This window comes from Enhydra lutris, unplaced genomic scaffold (genome assembly GCF_002288905.1).
Source record: "Enhydra lutris kenyoni isolate GAN:26980312 unplaced genomic scaffold, ASM228890v2 scaffoldscaffold27, whole genome shotgun sequence".
NCBI lineage: Eukaryota > Metazoa > Chordata > Mammalia > Carnivora > Mustelidae > Enhydra > Enhydra lutris.
Window position 1 is genome coordinate 10,683,744 of NW_019154111.1, and position 20,774 is coordinate 10,704,517.

General features: G+C 53.5%; 1 protein-coding gene across 5 annotated transcripts in view; it reads left to right on the forward strand.

Annotated features, from left to right (window-relative positions):
* The window catches only part of LOC111151968 (plexin A4), a 352,303-nt gene that overhangs the window by 289,908 nt on the left and 41,621 nt on the right, over nucleotides 1–20,774 (forward strand). For all 5 annotated transcript variants that reach the window (XM_022510220.1, XM_022510218.1, XM_022510219.1 and 2 more), the window contains 8 exons: nucleotides 1,088–1,239; nucleotides 5,934–6,051; nucleotides 11,408–11,544; nucleotides 12,191–12,355; nucleotides 15,567–15,660; nucleotides 16,160–16,399; nucleotides 17,057–17,203; nucleotides 17,733–17,967. In XM_022510220.1, coding sequence (XP_022365928.1) covers nucleotides 1,088–1,239; nucleotides 5,934–6,051; nucleotides 11,408–11,544; nucleotides 12,191–12,355; nucleotides 15,567–15,660; nucleotides 16,160–16,399; nucleotides 17,057–17,203; nucleotides 17,733–17,967 — 1,288 coding nt within the window. The remainder of the gene's footprint in view (nucleotides 1–1,087; nucleotides 1,240–5,933; nucleotides 6,052–11,407; nucleotides 11,545–12,190; nucleotides 12,356–15,566; nucleotides 15,661–16,159; nucleotides 16,400–17,056; nucleotides 17,204–17,732; nucleotides 17,968–20,774) is intronic.

Genomic DNA, 20,774 nt, shown 5'->3' on the forward strand with positions numbered 1-20,774 from the left:
CTGTGACCTTTGGGGGTGAAGCGGGCAGGAAATATTAGGAGGTGGGCTGTCCAGGCTCCTTCAGTTGGGATCCCATGGACATTGGCCAAGATCCAGGCACTGGGGTTGAGAGACACCAGGAATGGGAAACATGCCCTTCTCTGGTCTTCTGAATGCCAGGAGAGGCTGGCGTAGAATGTTGTCTGCCACTAAAGTCACTGCCGCGGGATGTCCTAATTAGATCATGGGAAATGGATGTAGCATCGGGCTCAAAGCAGGCCCCTCAGTTGTTGATTCCCAGCATCGCCATCATGGGTTTTTAACACCAACAGTGTCATCTGAGGAAGAAAAGCCAGTCATTTGGGCCAGTATGTGAAGGTAAAGTCTAAATTAAACCCATCTCTGGTAGAAACCAAGCCAGGTAGCGCCGGCAAAGGGGCTGCAGCAAATGCTCTTCTACATCCGGGAAGAGGCAGGGTAGTTGTGATTTTCAACCCAACGACAACTCGAGAAATCAATATGGTGCCGTCACTGAAAAGTCCACGGGAAGTAAGACACCATTCCTGCTCTCAGAGACTCCAGATCTGCTGGATGAGGAATCAGACACAAATCATTATTACCAGGGAAAGAAGAGTGAAATTTCAGTGGAGAGAGAGAACTTGGTTATGGAGAAGGGACATTTGAGAAGGATCTTGCAACCTGGGTGGATTGCCATAGCGTGGAGGGCTGTGGGTACTAAGAGGACTTTTTTCATTTCCCTCCAGAATGGAACAAGACAAGCAAATGCCAAAAGGCTTTATTCCTTGATTTTCTATGAATCAACTGGTAATGGTGTGGATCACTTTCCATCCCTCTCATGTCGTCCACAAAATAGGAAGGCAAATGAGAGGATTTGAACACTGTTCCTAATACCACACGCAGACACAGACTGCTCTGCCTGAAACTCTTGCCACTGACGGTCCCAGACCTGGGTGCCCTTGCGGATGTGGGCCCAACTTGGGGAATGGCGCGGAGGTGGGGAAAAGCCAGAAGCCTCTCCTTGCCCCATCAGCAAGTGGGGAATGGCTCTCTCTTGGTACCTGTCCAAGTCACTGCTTCCTCCTTCCAGATAATTCCAGTGACAGGTCCCCGGGAAGGGGGCACCAAGGTCACCATCCGAGGGGAGAACCTGGGCCTGGAATTCCGGGACATCGCTTCCCATGTCAAGGTGGCCGGTGTGGACTGCAGCCCCTTGGTGGATGGCTACATCCCTGCAGAACAGTAAGTGGAGGTCCCGTGAGACACAGGGAGGTGCTGCCGTCTGGTGTTGACTCGCCTTCCCTGGCCAACCACTGACTGCCAGTGGCTAGAGACCGTTGGCATATGGTGGGATTAGAATCCCCTTAACATTCTAGTGTCCCCCGTGGCCCTTGAACTAGCTAGCTGCCATATTGGCAACTACAGAAAGGAGAAGGGGACAGGAGGCCTGAAGGGCGGAGAAAAGTAATGCTACCTCCTTGGGGTGTGGCTATGGGGAGTGAGGAGACAAAGCAAAATTAAAATCTGCAAGGGAAGTGTGAGTTCAGTTCCCTATCCCCTGCTGTCTCTAAGTCCCCACTCCTGTCCTCCAATTACGGAAGAAGCTAAGACTCTGCTACTTTCTGCGGAGATTGAAAAGGAAACCCCACGCCCACTCCGGCCTGGAAGCATTTGGGTGGTTTTTCTCCAATGCAAAGGCTGCCGGAGCATAGAGTGGGTCATCCCATGAGTGACCTTCACCTCCCGGCCCACCTGTTAGAGGAGGTGTGGGAGTCATGTATCATTGCCTTGTAAATAAGTAAACACAAATTTTCCAGCCCAGCAAACTCCATGAAATGTTTACCAGCATAACAGAATCTGTATTCCATACCATCTCTGCTGCCCCTCCCAGCATGACACCTTGCCTCTTGTCCCCTGTGCAAGTAAGTTACTGACACTTTTTAGGTCTCCCTTAAGTATGTTAGTGTAGCTTACCTGTCCTGGGTCTTGCCCTGATTTAATGATTCTGGAACCATTGATACCACTATCTGATTTCCATCCACAGCTTCCTAAAGCATTCTTAGTAGAGCCTGTGACTGAAGGATCTACTTTCTTTTTTTTAAGAATTTATTTATTTGAAAGAGAGAGAGAGAGAGCACGCGGACACACAAGCACAAGCCAGCAAACTGGGGGGAGAGGCAAAGGGAGAGGGAGAAGCAGGCTCCCTGCTGAGCAAGGAGCCTGATGTGGGACTTGATCCCAGGACCCTGAGATCATGACCTGAGCTGAAGACAGACGTCTAACCCACTGAGCCACCCAGGTGCCCCTGAAGGATCTATTCTTGATAGAATTCACCTCTTGGGGCGCCTGGGTGGCTCAGTGAGTTAAGCCTCTGCCTTTAGCTCAGGTCATGATCCCAGGGTCCTGGGATCGAGACCCGTATCGGGCTCTCTTCTCAGCAGGGAGCCTGTTTCCCTGTCCCCCTCTGCCTGCATCTCTGCCTACTTGGGATCTCTCTCTGTCAAATAAATAAATAAAATTGTTTAAAAAAGAAAAAAAAGGAATTCACCTCCCTGGTCCCTCATGGCTTATTTGCCCAAACATTTTTCTGTGGCTCCTTCGACTTTTGGAGTCCTTCCTAGAACAAAACCCAAGCCAGCTGCTATTAGGCCGTTGTGATTTGGGGAACTTTAAAATGCCCTACTCTGGGCCTGCATAGCCAAATAGAAAATATATGATTATAAAGTCACATGACTGGGGCACCTGGGTGGCTCAGTGGGTTAAGCCTCTGCCTTCGGCTCAGGTCATTCATGATCCCAGGGGCCTGGGATCGAGTCCCGCATCAGGCTCTCTGCTCAGCGGGGAGCCTGCTTCTCCTCATCCCTCTCTGTCTGTCTCTCTGCCTACTTGTGACCTCTCTCTCTGTCAAATAAATAAATAAAATCTTTAAAAAAAAAAAAAGTCACATGATTGAACTATCACGGTACTAGTTAGATCAGTGAAAGGAAATAGAACACCCAGAAAAGAATCCCGATACATAAAAATTTAGTGTGTGATAAGGGTGACGTTTCAAATCAGCACGGAAAGGAATGATTGGTCAATAAGCAGTGGGGGTTCACTCTCTGGAAAAAAACAAAAACAGCAACAAAAACCAGTATCAGACCCTCATTTCACATTATACACCAAAATAAATTGCAGACCAATTAAGGAGTTAAGTGAAAAGAATAAATGTAAGGAATGATTAAGAAGAAAATGCAGGTGAGAATTTATCTGATTTCAAGTAAGGGAATTGTATCTGTTCTAAGTATAACAGCAAAAGAAAAAAGTGATAAAGAAGAAGATTAGGGGATCTGAGTATCTTAAACTTAACATTTATACATCAAAAATCATTGTAAGCAAAAGAAAATATGAGTGATGAACTCTCGTTATACCCTATGACAGTTAATACATGCTTTTTCTTAACATACAGAGGTTCCATAGATAAAAAGGCAAATATCACAGAATGAGCAAAGAGCATGAATGAGCGTGAGTGTGCAACTCACAAGACAAAGAACCAAAAGTCATATAAAAAAGTTAAATAGCATTAGTAATCAATGAAATGAAAATCAGAACAACGGGGAACAATTTTAAAAAGTTAATGCCCAGTGCAGAGGAGAAGCGTGAGAAATAGCACATCATATACTCAGACTCGGAGGGTAGATTAGGACACGCTTTGTGGAAGGCAATTTGGAAATGTGGACCGAAAATCTTTAGCCTAGTTGTCATATTTCTAGAACTTTGTTTAAATAACCAGAATGCACAAATTTTTTTTGCAAGAATACTTATTTTGGCCTTATTTGTAATCATGGAAATGCAGAAGCAATTGGTGTATTTTAAAATAGGGAATTAATCAATTCTTCAATTATTGTGCATGCACGGGACAGTAAATTATGTAGCAGTTAAATCTGATGTTGCAGAAGAATCATGGCCAGGTACATGCTCAAAGTATATTAGTGAGAACATCATTCACCAAACAGAAGAGAGTTTCTAGTGAATTCTGTAAAAGAAAAACAAGACTGAAAACATGAACACCAAAATGTTGACAGTGGATATTTCTGGGTGGTTCAAATGGGGTGGGAGGAGGTGTCTGTATAGCAAGTGTTTTTATGCACTTTCTCTTTTTTCTTTATACTGAACATGCACTAATTATGCTATGGACAGAAAGGCATATATTTTTACTGGACTCTCACCCAGAAATTCTCTAAGAGAGACACAGAACCTAGAAGCCATCAAGTAAAAGAAGGAGCCGCTGAGCCACAGACACTTTTAAACTTCAGTGCGGCAAAAGGCATTATAAACAAAGTTGAAATACAGATGACAAGTGGGGGAAAAACAATTGAGATACTTACTAGAAACAAAAGTTAACACTCCTCATTCAGCGGCTCCTACAAAAAGACAATTCATTAGCAATATAAAGAGACAGCTTCAAAGCAGTCAAAGGAAAGGCTATCTAAGATTTTTTTTTTTTTTTACAACCACACACACATACTTGCAAATATCTGCAAAGTCACTAGCAATCAGGGTAATAAAAATGACAGGAAAAGAAAATCTTCTTTCCCTTTTATATTGGAAAAACTTTCAAGGGATTGATAATATCTAGTGTTGGCTAAAGAGTGAAATAATTTCACTCGATTGCTTTTGACAGAAGTACAAATCAGTAAAGACCCTGTGGGACCATTATCTTCCACCACCTATCAAGCGTCACTTACATAAACAATGACCCCACCAGCTCCCCACTCAGAGGCGTATTCTAAAAGATGTGCAATGCTTGAGGATATGTGTATAAGTTGGTTCATTTTGGAGGGTTATTTGAAGTAGGAGAAAAATCGGGGGAAGTTAGATATCCAGCAGTGGGAGGCTGAATAAATACACAATTGTGTAGCTGAGGCATGGAGCACTATGACGCTGTCAGAAAGGACCCAGGAGCTGTGGCCACATGGGGCAAGTCTGCGCTAGGCTGTGCAGTAAAATGACCAGGTTTGGGACAGTTAAGTTTCACTTTTATGTTAAGTCATATATATGTTTATATAAGTATATATATTCTGTGCCTCGGCTTCTTCATTTGTAATATGGAGATTATATATATATGTAATATATATTACATATGTTTGTGTAGATCTAGAGACTGGTCTACAGGCATATATATATATATGTATGTGTGTGTGTGTGTGTGTGTGTGTGTGTATATATATATATATATATCAAAGTTTGAAAAGAGAGTAAGAGTGAGGAAATGGACACTTATTTTTACTGTCACACTTCTGTACTGTCTTGTTTTCAAGGGGTATGAACAAATTTTAAAATTAAAAGCATGAATGCTTTTGAAAAGGAATAGCTCTCGTCCACCCCTTCCCCGCCCCTCAAGCAGGAGTGTCTCCTCCCAACCAAGAACCTGGCCGGGCTGGGGACAAAAACACTCAAAGGAGGCAGTCCTGTGCAGTAGAAACCAAGTGCCCCTGGATGAGGGTCTGCAAACCTCAAGTCTGCTCCAGGGTCCTTGTCCGACATGCTGTGGACCCTTGGGAAGGTCACTGCCTCTCTGAGCCCTTACAGCCGGGTTCCCTAAGCTGTTTGGCTGAAACGTTCCCTGCCCTCTGATTCACAACTGAGGGGACAATTCCTGAATGAGGGACTGAGTGTCTGGGGTCAGAACACAGGGACCCTCCCCTAGGCTCCGCACTTGACAGTGGAGGTGGTCTCCCCATGGAGACCCCTGTACGTTGCATTTCCTCATTTCCCCAGGACCAAAGAGGAGCCTTGCAGGGAAGAATCGGGGTGTCTTTCCCCTCCGCCTCCCCCACCCATCCCTGAGACCCTACTGCAGAGAAGGGCCAGGGGAGGTGTGGGGCCCTGGGGTCACACCTGGGAGTCCTGTGACCCTGCTGTGAGCATGGACACCTGTCCTCTCTTCCCTGCAGGATCGTGTGTGAGATGGGGGAGGCCAAGCCCAGCCAGCACGCAGGCTTTGTGGAGATCTGTGTGGCCGTGTGTCGCCCCGAGTTCATGGCCCGGTCCTCACAACTCTATTACTTCATGGTGAGTCCCGACCATCCAGACCTGCCCTGGCGCGGGCCAGAGACCACATGACCATGGTTACGGGCCCCGCTAGACCTCTGTGGGCAGACCCCGAGCAGCTCGTGGGAGTCCGTTCTGCAGCATGAGAGCATAGCCCCGGAAATCCAAAAGGTCGGATTCAAATCCAAACTGTGCTGTGCCAGGCCCCGATCCAGGGAAGCCGCCCTGGCTATTGCTGTCGGGCCCAGCGTCCCCCTCAGGTTGAGTGGCAGTGTGTCTGGGCCGGGAGGGGAGCCCTGACTCTGCCACTTACTCACTGGGCGAACGTGGGGACATTGTGTAACCTCCCAGTGTCTTCATTTCTAAAACGGGGGTGCAGAGATGTGCATCTACCCCACAGTACTGTGGTGACAATTACATAAAGCAGCCCTTCTCTCATCTCCCGCATGGTTTCTATGCCCATGTGGCTACTGCACCCTGCCCTTTCCGGGTACACTGGCACCCCATCATTTCTATCCCGTCATCCACGTTCAGCCCACCTTCCCCACGCCCCACATCCCGTGACCTCCTTAACCCCACCCCCATCCCACACCACCCCTGCACCCCCACTCCGCCTTCCTCTGACCATACTGCTACCTCTCACTGCACACCCTTCCCTTCCCTTCCCTTCCCTTCCCTTCCCGTGGCCTGTCTGCAGACCTCACCCTGATCCCCACATTCCCTCCAGCTGGGACCCTCATGAGGCAGCCCCTGGTGAGGGGTTGTGGGGGGCAGAGGCACTGGGGACCGCTCGATCTCGCGATGTTGGGCATGCGGGAGGCATGTGCGTCTCACACTGTGTGCCCCGCACACTGCCTCGTTTTCCAAACTGTCCGTCCAGTTCACTTCGGGGGCTAATGACAGATGTGATGGGATCGTTTGCTCAGGGTCCCCTGCTGTTTTTGGAAGCTGGGAGCCTGAAGTGATGGACTTTATGCCTGGGCATCAAATGCTCCAGAGCACATCATAGGGAGCCATGAGGTGAAGCTCCCTTCCGCCACCCGCCATCCTCTCCTGCCCTCCTCCTCCTCTACTGTCCTCCCCCTACTCCTCCTTTCTCCCTTCACCTGATAACTATTTACTACCTTACACCCCCCCCCCATAGATTATTCCATAAACATTTGCTTCATTGGTTGAATCTTATAATATAATTTGGTGGCCCTGGCTTGTGGGTGTCCAGGGGTGACTCAGACCCTGACTGTGGTGGGGATCCTGCTCCAGAGGAATGTGCGGAATGTGCATCAGAGGCCTCCTCCCGCCAACACCCTGCTCCTTCTGCTCCCTCCCCTACTCTTGAAAAGCTCCCCTCCTTCTACACACAGTTGGGCACGCTGCGCGCAGCAACCCATGTAGAAGGACACATGTGTGTGATGGGTGTGTAGGGCTCCCCATCTCTTCAGGATTCGCACCCCCACCTTCTTCTCAAAGGATCTGAGAAAGTTTCCCCATGAAACCCAGCACACCTGCACACAGTGAGCGATACAGCAATAGAGAGAGAGGCTGTGTATACTGTGTAGCATGTAGCTGGTCTATACAGAGATCGTCGATCCAGCCAAGTCGAGATCCTGAGGGGGAAGGAGACGGAGACAAAGGCAGAGACGGGGCTCCCCAAGTGTGGGAGGTGTGGGGGGCATGCCAAACTTGGGCATGACATCCACCTCTGAAGCCACCCTAGGAGCAGGCAGGAGGCCCCCCGCATGGCCTAAGCGAGCACTGGGCTTCCTCCTCCAGTCAACCCCTGCCCCTCAGCAGTTCGCATCCTGGTGTCACTCACTCGGCAGTGACAAATGGACAGTACCAGGGATGGCTGAAGCTTCCTTTGGGAGTTAGTCGTCTCTGCCATGTCTCCCCTCCGTGACTCACTCCAAGGCCACTGATCCCTGACTGTCTGGCCGTCACCTCCCTGACCCGCCCCGGCTGCCCGCTCCCACAAACAGTGAGTCCCCCTCACTTGCCCACTTCTGTCAGGGGCTTGTCCCCAGGCCACAGTTCTGGTGGACTGTGTGGCTCAGCTTCCCTTAGTTCCAGATTTTAGCCACCCCATCACCACGACGGCCTGGAGTCTCACTTTGCCCATTCTCCTAGCTGCTGCAGTGACCTCCTTAAATCCCTGAATGTAGAGGTCTGAACCCATTCTAGTCCATCTGGCCCTGCAGAGTACGGTTTCCATTTGGTTAGCCCCCACGGCAAGGAGAACCCAGGGCGCCGCTGCCTCCAGCTGCCGTCCAGGCTCCTTGGTCTGGTCCGCCCTGTCTATCCAGTCCTGTTTCCCAAGGCTTCGCATGGCCGGACTCCTCTCCCTTCTCCATCTCCTTCCCCACATTGCCCCAAGCCGGACCCTCCTCATTAGTCCAAGCCCTGCTCACGAGCCCCTCCACGCCTTCTCTGCACACACAGCCCACAGCCCCCACGGTTCCATGGTTCACTGGGGATGCCATGCCGTCTGCCTGCCCACGTGGCCCTGGGTGTTGCGTCTGGGACCCCCGGCTCCTCTGTTCAGACCAGTAAGTCTTTGGAGATGAAGCCCTGGCTGCTTGCCGTTTTGTTAGCCCTCATGGTGCTTAGGCAGTTCTAAACCTCCCCGCGTGTTGGAATCTCCTGAGGGGCTTTAAAGCGAAGGTTCCAGAGCCTCCCCCCTACCCCCGCTGACCCTGAGCTAAGTCCCCCTGAGATTCTAACTCAGCCCAGACTGAGGACAAACAGAACTGGCCTAGAACAAACAGAATTTAGAGAACAGATCCCATGTACCTATCTATACGATATGTGGTTTCAGGTTTAATTCTTATAATGAGCCTGTGTTGTATTCAGAAGCAGCTTCTGCTCTCAGGTAAGGCCAGTCTGGCCTACGTGACTGTTTCCGCTCTGGAAACAGGATGTGGTGAGAGGCAGGGCGTCAAGGCGAGGCTTCAGGGAAGAGGCTGGGTGGGGAGGCAGGATCTGTACGAGGCAGAATGTGATGCTCGGTATGAGTCTGGAGTGGTGGGACGCTGACCCTGGCATGAGGTATGGGAGAGAAACCAAAGATGGGAGCAAAAGGGGTGGAGAGGGAAAGGGGTTGGCAGGAAGAAAAGAGGTGGGAGCGCAAAGACAGGTCAGGAAAAGGTGAGGCTGTCACAAGGCAAACTGCATTGGTCCAGTGGGGCCGTGGGACTCCGAGATTTGTGTGCCTTTTTGTTTGAGGGCTACCTCTGAGGAACGGTCCTGGGGAAGACTTTCAGAGAGGAAACCTCCATTTCTTCCCCAGTCCCCAGTGTGCTTTTAAGGGTCCAGTCACTGAGGCTGTCCCCACAGAGCTCCTAGGAGACTAGAGTGAGAATGAGGGTCACCTGGAAGGTGAGGAGTGACAGAAGGACCCTGTCTCGTGCTCCCCAGCATCTCAGAACCGTGGTTGCCTTCCTGCCCTGTTAGGCAGCTTGCAGGGGGCACACAGAAGCCCCTGACTCCTCTGGAGTCCTGAGACACTAGAGAACCCCTTCCCAGAGGTCCTCTGGGGACTTGGGGCACATTGGAGAGCCCCTTTCAGGGGTGCCTCTCAGGATCTGGGACATACTGGGGAGCCCTTCCCAGTGCTGAGGTTGGGCGTAAGGTCTGGGTCTAATAACTCAGTTTCCCTCCACAAATGAGGCCAGACTCTGAGGTTTGGGTTTAGTCACCCAAAACCCAAAGGCCAAGACCAGGGGATCAGCACTCTTGGTCTTGTCCCCAGGTTTGCCCTAAGAGATCTGCATGGAGGGAACCTTTCCCTTTCCTACCTCCAGCTGGGAGCCAAGAGAAGAGGTGGCAAATAATACAGAATTTGATTTCCCGTGCAAACCCATCATGAAATATTTATGAAGCATGACTTAAATAATTAATCATTTCTCACGACTTGAAAACATGCCTCCGTGTCATCTTCTCCTCACCCCAAAATAATTCCCCTACCCAGCCCCCCAGTGCAGAGCCAGCAAGGATTACTCATTTCCATCCCTTCTAGAACCCCACCCACAGGCTGCCGGAGACTGCCACAGGCTCTTCTTTCCATGTGGCTCCCACCGCCATCTATCTGAACTTGCCTGGGTTTTGATTCTATCCCTAGGACCACCCTTGCGTTGCACAGACTGCACTCTCTTTCCCTTCCAGACAGTGGGACAGAGGCACCATTTGTGGGGTGTGACCCTGAGTTACAGAACCAGAAAACCAGCAGGCGCCTTTGAGATAACTCAGTTTTGACCTTGCTCTCTGATTTTACAGAGAGGTTACAAGACTTGTCCTGGATCTCCCAGGGGAGAAGCTGGTGAAAAGTATTCTCTTAAAAAACACAGCAAAATCTCGGCCGAGCCAAGAAACCAAGGCTCTTCCCAAGGCCTTACTCCACCCTCGTCCGGGTCTCATTTGGGCCAGGAGCAGCTCTGGAATGAAGCATTCCTTCCCTTTATGGGTGCTAGGGGTATGCCAGGCTCGGGGTCTGCGGGGACCCGGTGGGCGGCGGGACGGGTGGGCCCTGGGAGTGTGCAGGGCAGACACTGGGGGGCCAGGGTCAGCGAGCAGACCAGCTCACTGGGGCTCCTCCTCTCTCCCTGAGCTGTTAGGGATTGGGGCCTCTCCCTGAGGAGGTGGCCTGAAGGCTGGGAGCCAAGTAGGTTCAACTTTTGGTGGGAAATTCTTTAAGGGGCAGGGGAGAGAGAAATCTTCATTTAAATGCAGATACAAGCTTCTCATCTGGGACTGAGGAAAGTTGTTTCCATTAAAATGCTAATGAAAGAGCCAACCTGCAACTCCAAATTCTCGGCTCACAGATGCCCCCTCCTGCCATCCTCCCTCCATCCCCTGACCCTCCTTCGCTTCTCCTCCTGGGTTTTCCTGGGGCCTTCAGGACCCCTGGCTCTGGCTTCTGGGTGTTTGGTCAGCTCTCTGGAAGAGGCCCTCACAAGGAGCTCATCACCTTCCCAAAAGCAGCTGGAGAGGGGGTAGAGAGCCAGAGCTCCGCAGTCAGGTCTCAGACGTGCCACTTTTTAGCTGTGTGATCTTGGGAGCCTTATTTCACGTCTCTGAATCTCTTCTGTAAAATGGTTAATAATCCTACTTTGTAGAATTGACTGGGCACATACATCATATAGAGATGGACGAAGAGATTAAGCCTGCCAGTTAAAACACCAGCACATGGCAGCTGTTACAATTACTGTTATTAATAGAGAAGTGTAAACTCTCAGGGTCCAGAGCGTTGCTTACCCACACAAGCCCAGTACAACTTCGTGGGCTCCGTTGGGGGGTCTCCGTTACTGAGCGGCTCTGGAAGTGGGGTGCTGCCTCTTCAGACCCTGTGCCGGTGGTGTCTCAGGCCAGATCCTTTCCTGCACAGACGCTGACTCTCTCGGACCTGAAGCCCAGGCGGGGGCCCATGTCTGGGGGCACCCAAGTGACCATCACAGGTACCAACCTGAATGCGGGCAGCAACGTGGTGGTGATGTTTGGGAAGCAGCCCTGCCTTTTCCACAGGTAACTCACCTCCAGGCAGGCCTCAGGGATTCACAGCCCGGAGGGTGGGGCCCATAGGGCTGCCCCAGGGCTGCAAACTTCCAGGGCTCACCTCTTGGAAGAGCGTTCTCCTTCCTGAGAAAGTGGCCGTTCTCTCTGAGGGATGATTATACCTGACTGTGGATGTTTCTGGCTAAGTCTGGAGACCTGCCAGGCAGCCCTTCCCCAGCCAGGCCATTCTTGCTGTCGCCTGATGTTTGGCCACTGGTGTGAAATGAGTAAGAAGCAGCAGCAGGAACGGGAAGATTCTTGCTAAACTGACTGAACAGGGTTCTTGCTGTAGGCAAGAAGGGGTGATCAGGTGCCCAGGGTGGGGGGACTCTGGCTGACCCCACTTTGCAGGATTCTTACTAAAAATGGGGCTTGGCAGGGGCAAGACGGGGCCCAAGGATGAGGCCTCATTGAAAAGAGGTCTCAGGGGAACCCGTTTGGTGGATTTGGTGGAGGGTGTTTGTCAGTAGTGCCTGGAGCTTTCCACCTGGGGCAGTGCTCACCATGGCCTCTGAGGCGCCTGGGAGCAGGGAGGGGTTGGGGGGGGCGGTGGCCGCCCAGACCACTGTCCCCTTCAGCCCCCGGGAGCCCAGCTGCATGTCCGCCCTCCCTGCAGACGCTCTCCATCCTACATCGTCTGCAACACCACGTCCTCAGACGAGGTGCTGGAAATGAAGGTGATGGTACAAGTGGACAAGGCCAGTATCCACCAGGACCTGTTCTTCCAGTACGTGGAGGACCCCACCATCGTGCGCATCGAGCCGGAGTGGAGCATCGTCAGGTAGGCATGGCCCTGCCCTCGGCTGTCCTTCCTCGACTCTCAGAGAGCCAAGAACAGTCTTGGAGCCCAGTTCTGCTTGGAGGACTGATGAATCAGAGCTTCCTGCCAGGGTGCCCTCCTTTCACAGACAGTACCTGTCAGTGGGCCCTGGCCCCAGAGCCCGAGCTCCAGTCAGCAAGAGCCCATAGCCTGTCATCTGAGGATTTGGTGCCCCCCCCAGCCCCCCTGGAGGTCATGATCGCATCACGGTGAGGGCTGGGGGTTGCCAGTCCTGTTCCAAATGCGGGCGATAATTCCAGTCCTGCCAAGGGATGGAGGAGAAAGTGTAAGGTCAGATTCAACTTGTCTGTGGCCTGCCCTTGAGCAAAAGCGTGTCCTGACCACCAGGGTCCAATGCAGAGGCCCCTTCTCTGGGCTTCTGTAACCTCCTGCTGTCCCTCTATCCTGCTCTGACATGACCCCGAGGGGTCTGCTTCTTCATCCTTCCCTCTACTGCAGACTCCTCCGGCGTAGGGACTGGGTCTTGTTCCCATTCTTTCCGCCACTGCTGGCCAACACAAGTACGGAGAGCGCGTGTCTGGGAAGGAGGTGGGTGTGTGCTTTTTTTTTTTTTTTTAAAGATTGTGTTTATTTATTTGACAGACAGAGAGAGATCACAAGTAGGCAGAGAGAGAGGCAGAGAGAGAGGAAGGGAAGCAGGCTCCCCGCCTAGCAGAGAGCCCGATGCGGGGCTCGATCCCAGGACCCTGGGATCATGACCTGAGCCAAAGGCAGAGGCTTTAACCCACTGAGCCACCCAGGCGCCCCTGGGTGTGTGCTCTTATGGAAGGACCCTCCAGGGCCACCGCTCGCTCAGCCAGTCACGAGCTATCTTGTACCAGCTGTATACCTTTCTGGCCTCCCATCCTGAGAACTTCACGGGGGGCTTTGGAAATTCCAGGAGCCCTGAGGACCCTCCCAGTCCCCCACTTGGTGGGGCTCTGAAGCGTGGCATCTCACTTCAGGGAGGGAATTGCAGGAAGTGCAGCATAATGGGAAGGTGCAGCAGAGAGCACCCTGACAGCACGGCCCCTGCTGCCCATTGGGAACCTGCTGTATCAGGAGCCGAGGGGGAATGCAACAGGGCTTGGGGTCAGAAGGAGCTGGCTCAGCCCAGCCAGATGACCTTAAAGGTGACTTTACTTCTCTGGGCCCATGGTTTCTCATCCGCCAACTCCCTCCCGGGACACTGGGAGGGCTAAGCCAGGTGCACGGGCACAAGGCAGTGCCTGGCTCAGCTCTCTCCTGCTGCCCCTGGCCCAGTCCTCAGCCCTCCCCATGGTTGGCTTCAGTTCTAGAGGGCGTCTGACATCAGGGGAAGGGGGAGAACATGAAGATGTGGTCTCCATGGCTGAAGCAGGGATCAGGGACAAGTCCAGTTCAGAGAACAGTCTTTGTTTTTTTAAATGAGGGGTCAGCAAACTCCAACCTGGGGGCCAGATCTGGCCATCGGCCTCCTTTTATGAATAAAGTTTTTTTGGAACACAGCCATGCTCATCCCTTTATGTTTTGTCTATAGCTGCTTTCTCACCACAGCAGCAGAGATGAGTTACTGCAACAGACCATATGTCCTGGGAAGCCGAAAATATTTACTCTCTGGCCCTTTCCAGGAAAGTCTGCCACCCCCGGCCTTATGTCCACGAAAGGCAGCCTCTGTGGACAGGAGATTGGATTGTCCTTACTCCCTAAGACCCAAACTTTATAAGCTTTAGCCGTGATTTTAAAGTAGATGCTACAAGGCCCAGAGAGGGGCAGAGTCTGTAGAAGGCTCTTCTGGGATTTGCCCCCAGGGCCTGGTGAATCCAGGAAGTTGGTGTAGCCCTTGGCCTAGACAAACTGTGCAGCTCCCTGAGGAATTCACAGCCTGGCTTCACTGAGCTCGTCCTCAAGTCGCCAGCACGGAAACTGAGGCGTCGTAGCTGACCCCGAGTCACATTCACAACAAGAGGGAGGTTGCAAGCACGATCTGGGCCTCCCACCAGGCTCTAGAGTTCCTGCCGCAGTGAACAGGTTCTCTGATGGGGCAGGGGCCCTGCCGAGTGTGCTGTGCACTGCTCCCAACAGCCTGGGCTGCTCACCACGGGGGGGGCGGTTCTTAAATGCGGGTTGAATTCATAATTAAGAAGATTGGGAGATGCCCAGATAGCAGAATCTCACTCTGGAACACGGCCATGGGCAGAAGAGCCTGTCTGGGTTTTATAGGACTCTTCTTGCATGCATGAGTGTGTGTGTTTGTGTGTGTGCGTGCCCACGCATGTGTGTGGGAGTAGGAGGGCAGGTGGAGCGCAGGGAATACCGGGGAATATAGAGACGGGCAGAGGCACAGTGAGGGTGACATGGCTGTGGGTGTCATGGATTCTTCACTCACCAGGCTTGTAACTAACTGTTTCAGAAGGTAGGATTCTTCTTGAAGATACTCTCAGGATTATGGAGAAAGTGACTTGTCCCCTTCCTTTGAGTAGCCCCCAAGGAAGATAGCCCTTGCCTCGGGTCAGCTTCTCAGACCCCCGCATATGGCAATGGCACCCAGGTTTTCTTTGAAAAGCTACACAAAGGGGAATCTCCTGCTGTCTCCTCCTCCGTAGCTGGTTGACACCCAGGATCCAGGAGACCTGGGGCCCGGACATTGGCTGTTTGCATTCCTACATGAGGCTCCTGGGTGTCTGGGCCTCTCCCTTTCCCAGATCTCAGTGGACGGAAGCTTCCAGGGTGAAACTGTAGTGATGGCCTTGAGGAGGAGATTGTGCTCGGATCCTGGAGGATCTGGTGGGGGACATCCTGGAGCAAGGCTTTCATTAGACCGAGGCCAGTGTGGAAATCTCCCTGGGACTGGTGAGGGCTGGGGGAGAGACCCCAGGGGGCTACAGAGAAGCATCTGACTCAGGTCAGGAGGCTCCAGGGCCTCCGCAGGTGTCCACACTCCGGATACGCTCAGAGGGGGACCGCCACAGACCTCCGGTCATCACTGTTGTCCCTTGGCCGCTGAAAGCTCATCCTTATTATTATTCAGTCAGTTTGCCACCATTGTCCTTGTGAACATTATCACGCCTCCTGATTGCCATTGCCTTTAATGCTGGAGCCCAGCCTCATCATCGTCATCATGGTCATCAAGCGCCATTGCTGTTCCCATCCCTGTGCTGACACGCCTCCTTGTTCTTTCCCCCCCGGTCAGTGGAAACACACCCATCGCTGTGTGGGGGACTCACCTGGACCTCATACAGAACCCCCAGATCCGGGCCAAGCATGGAGGGAAGGAACACGTCAATGTGAGTGCAGAGGTGGCTCAACGTGTCACTTTCCCAAAGGGCATGGGGTATCCGAAGTCGGGCAGGCCACCCAGACCCAGAGGACCCATTGCACATGACAGCCCCCAGCACTGGGACGGTGAGATGAGGGAGAAGATGAGAGGGCATTTTCATACCTTGGGGTACAGGCATGGAGGAGCAATCACTTAGGGGGTTTCTGGGGTTTCATACCCTTAGTCCTCCATCTTTTAGACCCCAGGACTGTTCCTTAGCTCAGAGATACCCTCATCACCTCCACACCCCGTGGGCACACACAGGGCACAGAGGCGGGTCCCAGCTGCAGAGCTGACTCCTCGAGTGGCCACGTTCCGTGGTCCTGGCTGCCGAGGGGCAGTGACCCATCCTTAACTGTCCCACGTCAGCCCCATGCTGTATCCCAGCGTGGAGGGAATCCTGCTGCATGTGTTGGGGGCTGTGTAAGTCCAGACACCGCATGGTCTTTCCTCTCTGGCCCCTCCAGCTCTGTGAGGTTCTGAATGCTACTGAGATGACCTGCCAGGCTCCAGCTCTTGCTCTGGGGCCCGACCACCAGTCCGACCTGACTGAGAGGCCTGAGGAGTTCGGCTTCATCCTGGACAATGTCCAGTCCCTGCTAATCCTCAATAAGACCAACTTCACTTACTACCCCAACCCTGTGTTCGAGGCCTTTGGGCCCTCAGGAATCCTGGAGCTCAAGCCCGGCACGCCCATCATCCTGAAGGTAGTTGGAGGTCATGGGCAGGTGATGGGAAGCAAGGAGGCTGCTGTATGGGATGGGTTTTCAAGTCGCAGAGAGAGGCCACAAGTCATGGGCTCAAGCCCAATTTCATCCCTGGAGTCCCTCGCAGTGGTCGTCTTATAGTCCAGAGTACAGAAAACACTGTCTCTGAGTTTGTATTGAGAGGCAAACTCCCTTTAGAGACCGAATCAGGGCAGTTGGAGCCATCCTGGCCCTCTGACCCCCAAGCGTCCTTTGTCCCCAGAGTCCAGAACCTGGGAGGTCAGAGGCTCATCCTGCTTCCTCCCATGGAGCCCTTTGCAAACCACAGTGAAGGGCTTCTTTGGAGCGTGGGTAGCAAATAATTTGTAACTCCTATGACAGTTTGAATCCACTGGTCATGATTGACCATAGCTCTGTGTTGAGAAGCGTCCTGAGGCTGCATTTGGATAAGCTAAAGAGTGTCTTGATTACTGACTCCCCGCTGAGGAACGAGGAATGGAAGTGTAGGCGTCACAAGGTTTTCGGACTTGCTATGGAAGGTGGGCTCTCCCCCAGCTCAGCAGCAGGACAGGACCTCTGGGTGGGAGGTCTTGGCGGCCAGCTGGTAGCTACAGTCCTCACTCTGGGGTACAAAGCAGGGCTTCCCTGTACCTCCAGGGCAAGAACCTGATCCCCCCTGTGGCTGGGGGCAATGTGAAGCTGAACTACACCGTGCTGGTCGGGGAGAAGCCATGTGCTGTGACGGTGTCCGATGTGCAGCTGCTCTGCGAGTCCCCCAACCTCATCGGCAGGCACAAAGTTATGGTGAGCCTGGCGGGGCCCTGTTCTGGATGGGACAGGAGCTAGGGATGCCGGAGCACGAGTAGACCAGGAGTGGATCCTGGCCGGTGCTACAGTGAGAGCAAGGCAAAGCAGCACGAATGATGTGTGCATTGCCTGCTACAAGCAAGAGGCCCTTGCAGGAGGGGACCGTTGCTGGCCAGAGGAGGTCCATCGTATCATGCACTGTGCTCCTGTCACCCGTCCTTACTGTGGGATGAATCTCAGGGAGCCACTCACTGAAGTCGTATCAGACTTCAGGTCCCGGCTCTGTGCTGTTTGCTTAAGATGATGACAGCGCTAGTCCTGGGTGCCGCGGGGCTTCCCAACTCTGAGTCATCCGGACCCCCGCTCAGCCCCCACACACCCCCTCAGCTGTCCTTGCAGCCGGTGACGGCTCTCCTTCCCGGAGCCCTTCCCCGTAGGGCCCCGTGGCCAGTTCATCGACACGGCTGCAGGCACCCCCGCTGCTCTGCGCCTGCTCACAGCTTCCTCTCGCCTGCTGTGCCCGCAGGCCCGCGTCGGGGGCATGGAGTACTCCCCCGGGATGGTGTACGTCGCCCCAGACAGCCCGCTCAGCCTGCCCGCCATCGTCAGCATCGCCGTGGCCGGCGGCCTCCTGGTCATCTTCATTGTCGCCGTCCTCATCGCCTACAAACGCAAGTCCCGCGAGAGTGACCTCACGCTGAAGCGGCTGCAGATGCAGATGGACAACCTGGAGTCGCGCGTGGCGCTCGAGTGCAAAGAAGGTACCGGGCGGTGGCGCGGGACGTGGTGGGAACCATGGGCGTGCGCATGCGCGTCTCACACGGGCTTGCGGGCTGGGCGCTGTCTGGCAGAGTGCGGGCGGGTCATCTAACCTCTGAGCTTCATCTCCAGCTATGTCCAGATCCAGCCCTCATCCCAACAGACCCACCCCTTCCCTTCCCCTCCCGCGAGGCGCACCCCTTCCCTCTCTCCCACATCCCAGCAGGCCCACCCTTCCCTTCCCCTCCCGTGAGGTGCCCCCTCTTGCCTCTTTACCCCACTTCAGGTGGGGGGGTCCTTTCACACCCCCCAAGGGCAGTTGGCACCCCCAAATCCTGGCCCTGGGGACATGGGGAGAGCTCGGGGTGTCTTGGCCTGACGTGTCCAGCAACCTTGAGCTCCATTCCTTTGGGAGGACAGTACGGCCATAGCTCTGATTTGAGATTTAGAAGAAGAGGGTTTCACAACTTGTATTTTTAAATAATTGCCAACACTACCATGATATGAAATCAGCAGCACTAAATCCAGGAAGGAAATTTAGGAGTCAGACTCTTGTCGCCCCCAGAATATAATTTCGTGAGTCACCCTGGGATGGTCTGCGTGCCTTCTTTGCTGTAGATTTACTCCCAGAGTCAATCCGGCCTGTACCTGGGGCTCTGTCCTCCCCACCAGGGAAGCCGCGGCTCCCTCTGATGGGTATGTGGGCCCGTCCCATCCCCTCACTACATCCTTAGCTGTCAACACGGCATCTGCCTTGTGGGACTGTTAATTACTGCCTTTTATTATATTTACGCTGCTTAATTTTTTTCTCGGCAATGTACTCTTCCCTCTAATTAGGTGTAGCGATTAGAATCTCTTTCATGTATGGCAGGCGCGAGGCTTTGAATGTTGGAGGCGCTTAGTGACTTGAAGGAAAGCTGCGGACCAATAAAAAGCCCACCTCCCTTCCTCTCCTCCCCGCAGGCTGAGCACCCCAACTGGGAGGGGGGAGAGAGGGGAATGCGAAGCCAGGTTCCTCTCAGAATGTTCTGGAGAGGGAGAAATTAGCAGCCAGACAGGATGTCCAGCCACAGGGTGTCCGCGGAGGCACAAGGAGAGGGCCTCGGCTTCTGGCTCAGGAGAGAGCTCTCCTACACCAGTGGGCACAGGGGAGACGTAAAGCAGAGATTAGCCTTGAAAGCATTTGTCGGGGAGTGAGGGGGCCCTGAGCTGGTCCTCGGACATATGAGGGGCAGCTTGGCTCCCGGGAAGGTGACTCCCCAGAGACTTGACAGTAAGCCAGGACATCACCCACACACCCACCCAGAAGAGGCCCAGCCTAAGCCTTTCACTGCCTAAACACACACGCGTGCATCACTGACCCACACACTCACCGACATACACACCCACTCAGATGGTCACTCGTGTGCTCACACATACACACACCCACTAATGCTCACATGCGCAGGATACACATTCCCACAAACACATACTCATCAGAGCTTTCGGTGACAATACAGGCCAGAAACCTTCCAGACTCCTTCCATACACACATGGCACACACGCTCGTGTACGCTCCACTCGGATGCGGGAATCACTTCCCTTGACAGGGACCCTGTGTGTCAGGGTGACCAGGGGTGTGGGAACAGAGTGGCCCCAGGGTCCGTAGGAGCCTGCCCAGGAGTCCGGGGGTGTCTTCGTTGCTCTATCAAAGAAGCAGCACTGCTAACCTCAAGATCCAGGAACCTGAGATCCAGGGCCCAGGTTGGCACTGTGGGGTGCGGTGGGCCCCCATCCACAGTGCCCGGGCCAGCCGCATGGTGTCCGTGGGATCAACAGAGCCCACAAAAGACTTTTTCCTGATTCTGTCTTTAGGAATATTAAGAAGGATCATGTAATCAGTGCCCACTGGCTGTTCTTTGCCAACGTGGGCTAATCCATCCTTGCCGGGGGCGAGCGTACATGTGCGGCAGGCATGCATGTGTGTCGGTTCGTGTGCGTGTGCCCAGGGGAGAGGCCCAGCAGGGAAGGGCCCGGCGCGGCATTTCTCACTGCCTCCCAGGGTGGAAGGCGGCCCTGGAGGGGGACTGTGCGCACGGCCGAGTGTGGTCATAGCCTTGGCGCCATCTAACCACCTGGGCCATGTGCTGGACTTTCTTGGAGGCCAGAAGGAAGGGGGTCTTGCTGCCCCGAGACCATCGGGAGGCCTGAGCTGCCTCCACGGACAGCCATGCCCACATGCAGATCATAAATCACCATTGAGTGGCATCTCCTTGAGGAAGGAAGGATAAAGATACGCCAGCACATCTATCCAGAAGGAATACGTTAGCGTGGTGGAGCCTTCCTCTGGCTGCCTGGGTGGTTTGATGGCTCCAGCGAGCTGCCTGGCCCAGAACTGGGGCCGCAGAAGAAACTGTTCTTAACGTTTCAGAGGAAGACAGCTTTAAAAATGCAGAATTGGGAACAGCCAATTGGGAACCTCTCCCCTCCCTCCCCTGTCCCTTGATAGAGTCCCCCACCTCCAGCCTTTTCTGCAAACCCAAACCCTTCATCTTTGGATGGGGAGGCCCTTCAGGTCCCAGCAGCAGGACAGATCTGTGGACAGCCCACCCCACCCCATCTATGCTTCGGAAGGGATTTGGTCCTAGACCAGCTTCTTTGTGCAGCATCTTTCTCCCCTTCCTACGTGTTTCACCCCTGCCACTTAAAACATCCCACATTATTCCTGCACACCTGCAGCCCATTGCCTTTTTCTCCCAGGGGCCTGGGGGAGGGTTCCGAGCCTTCAGACCCAGGGTCTGCCCCAGTCGGCCATCTCACGGGCTTCTCT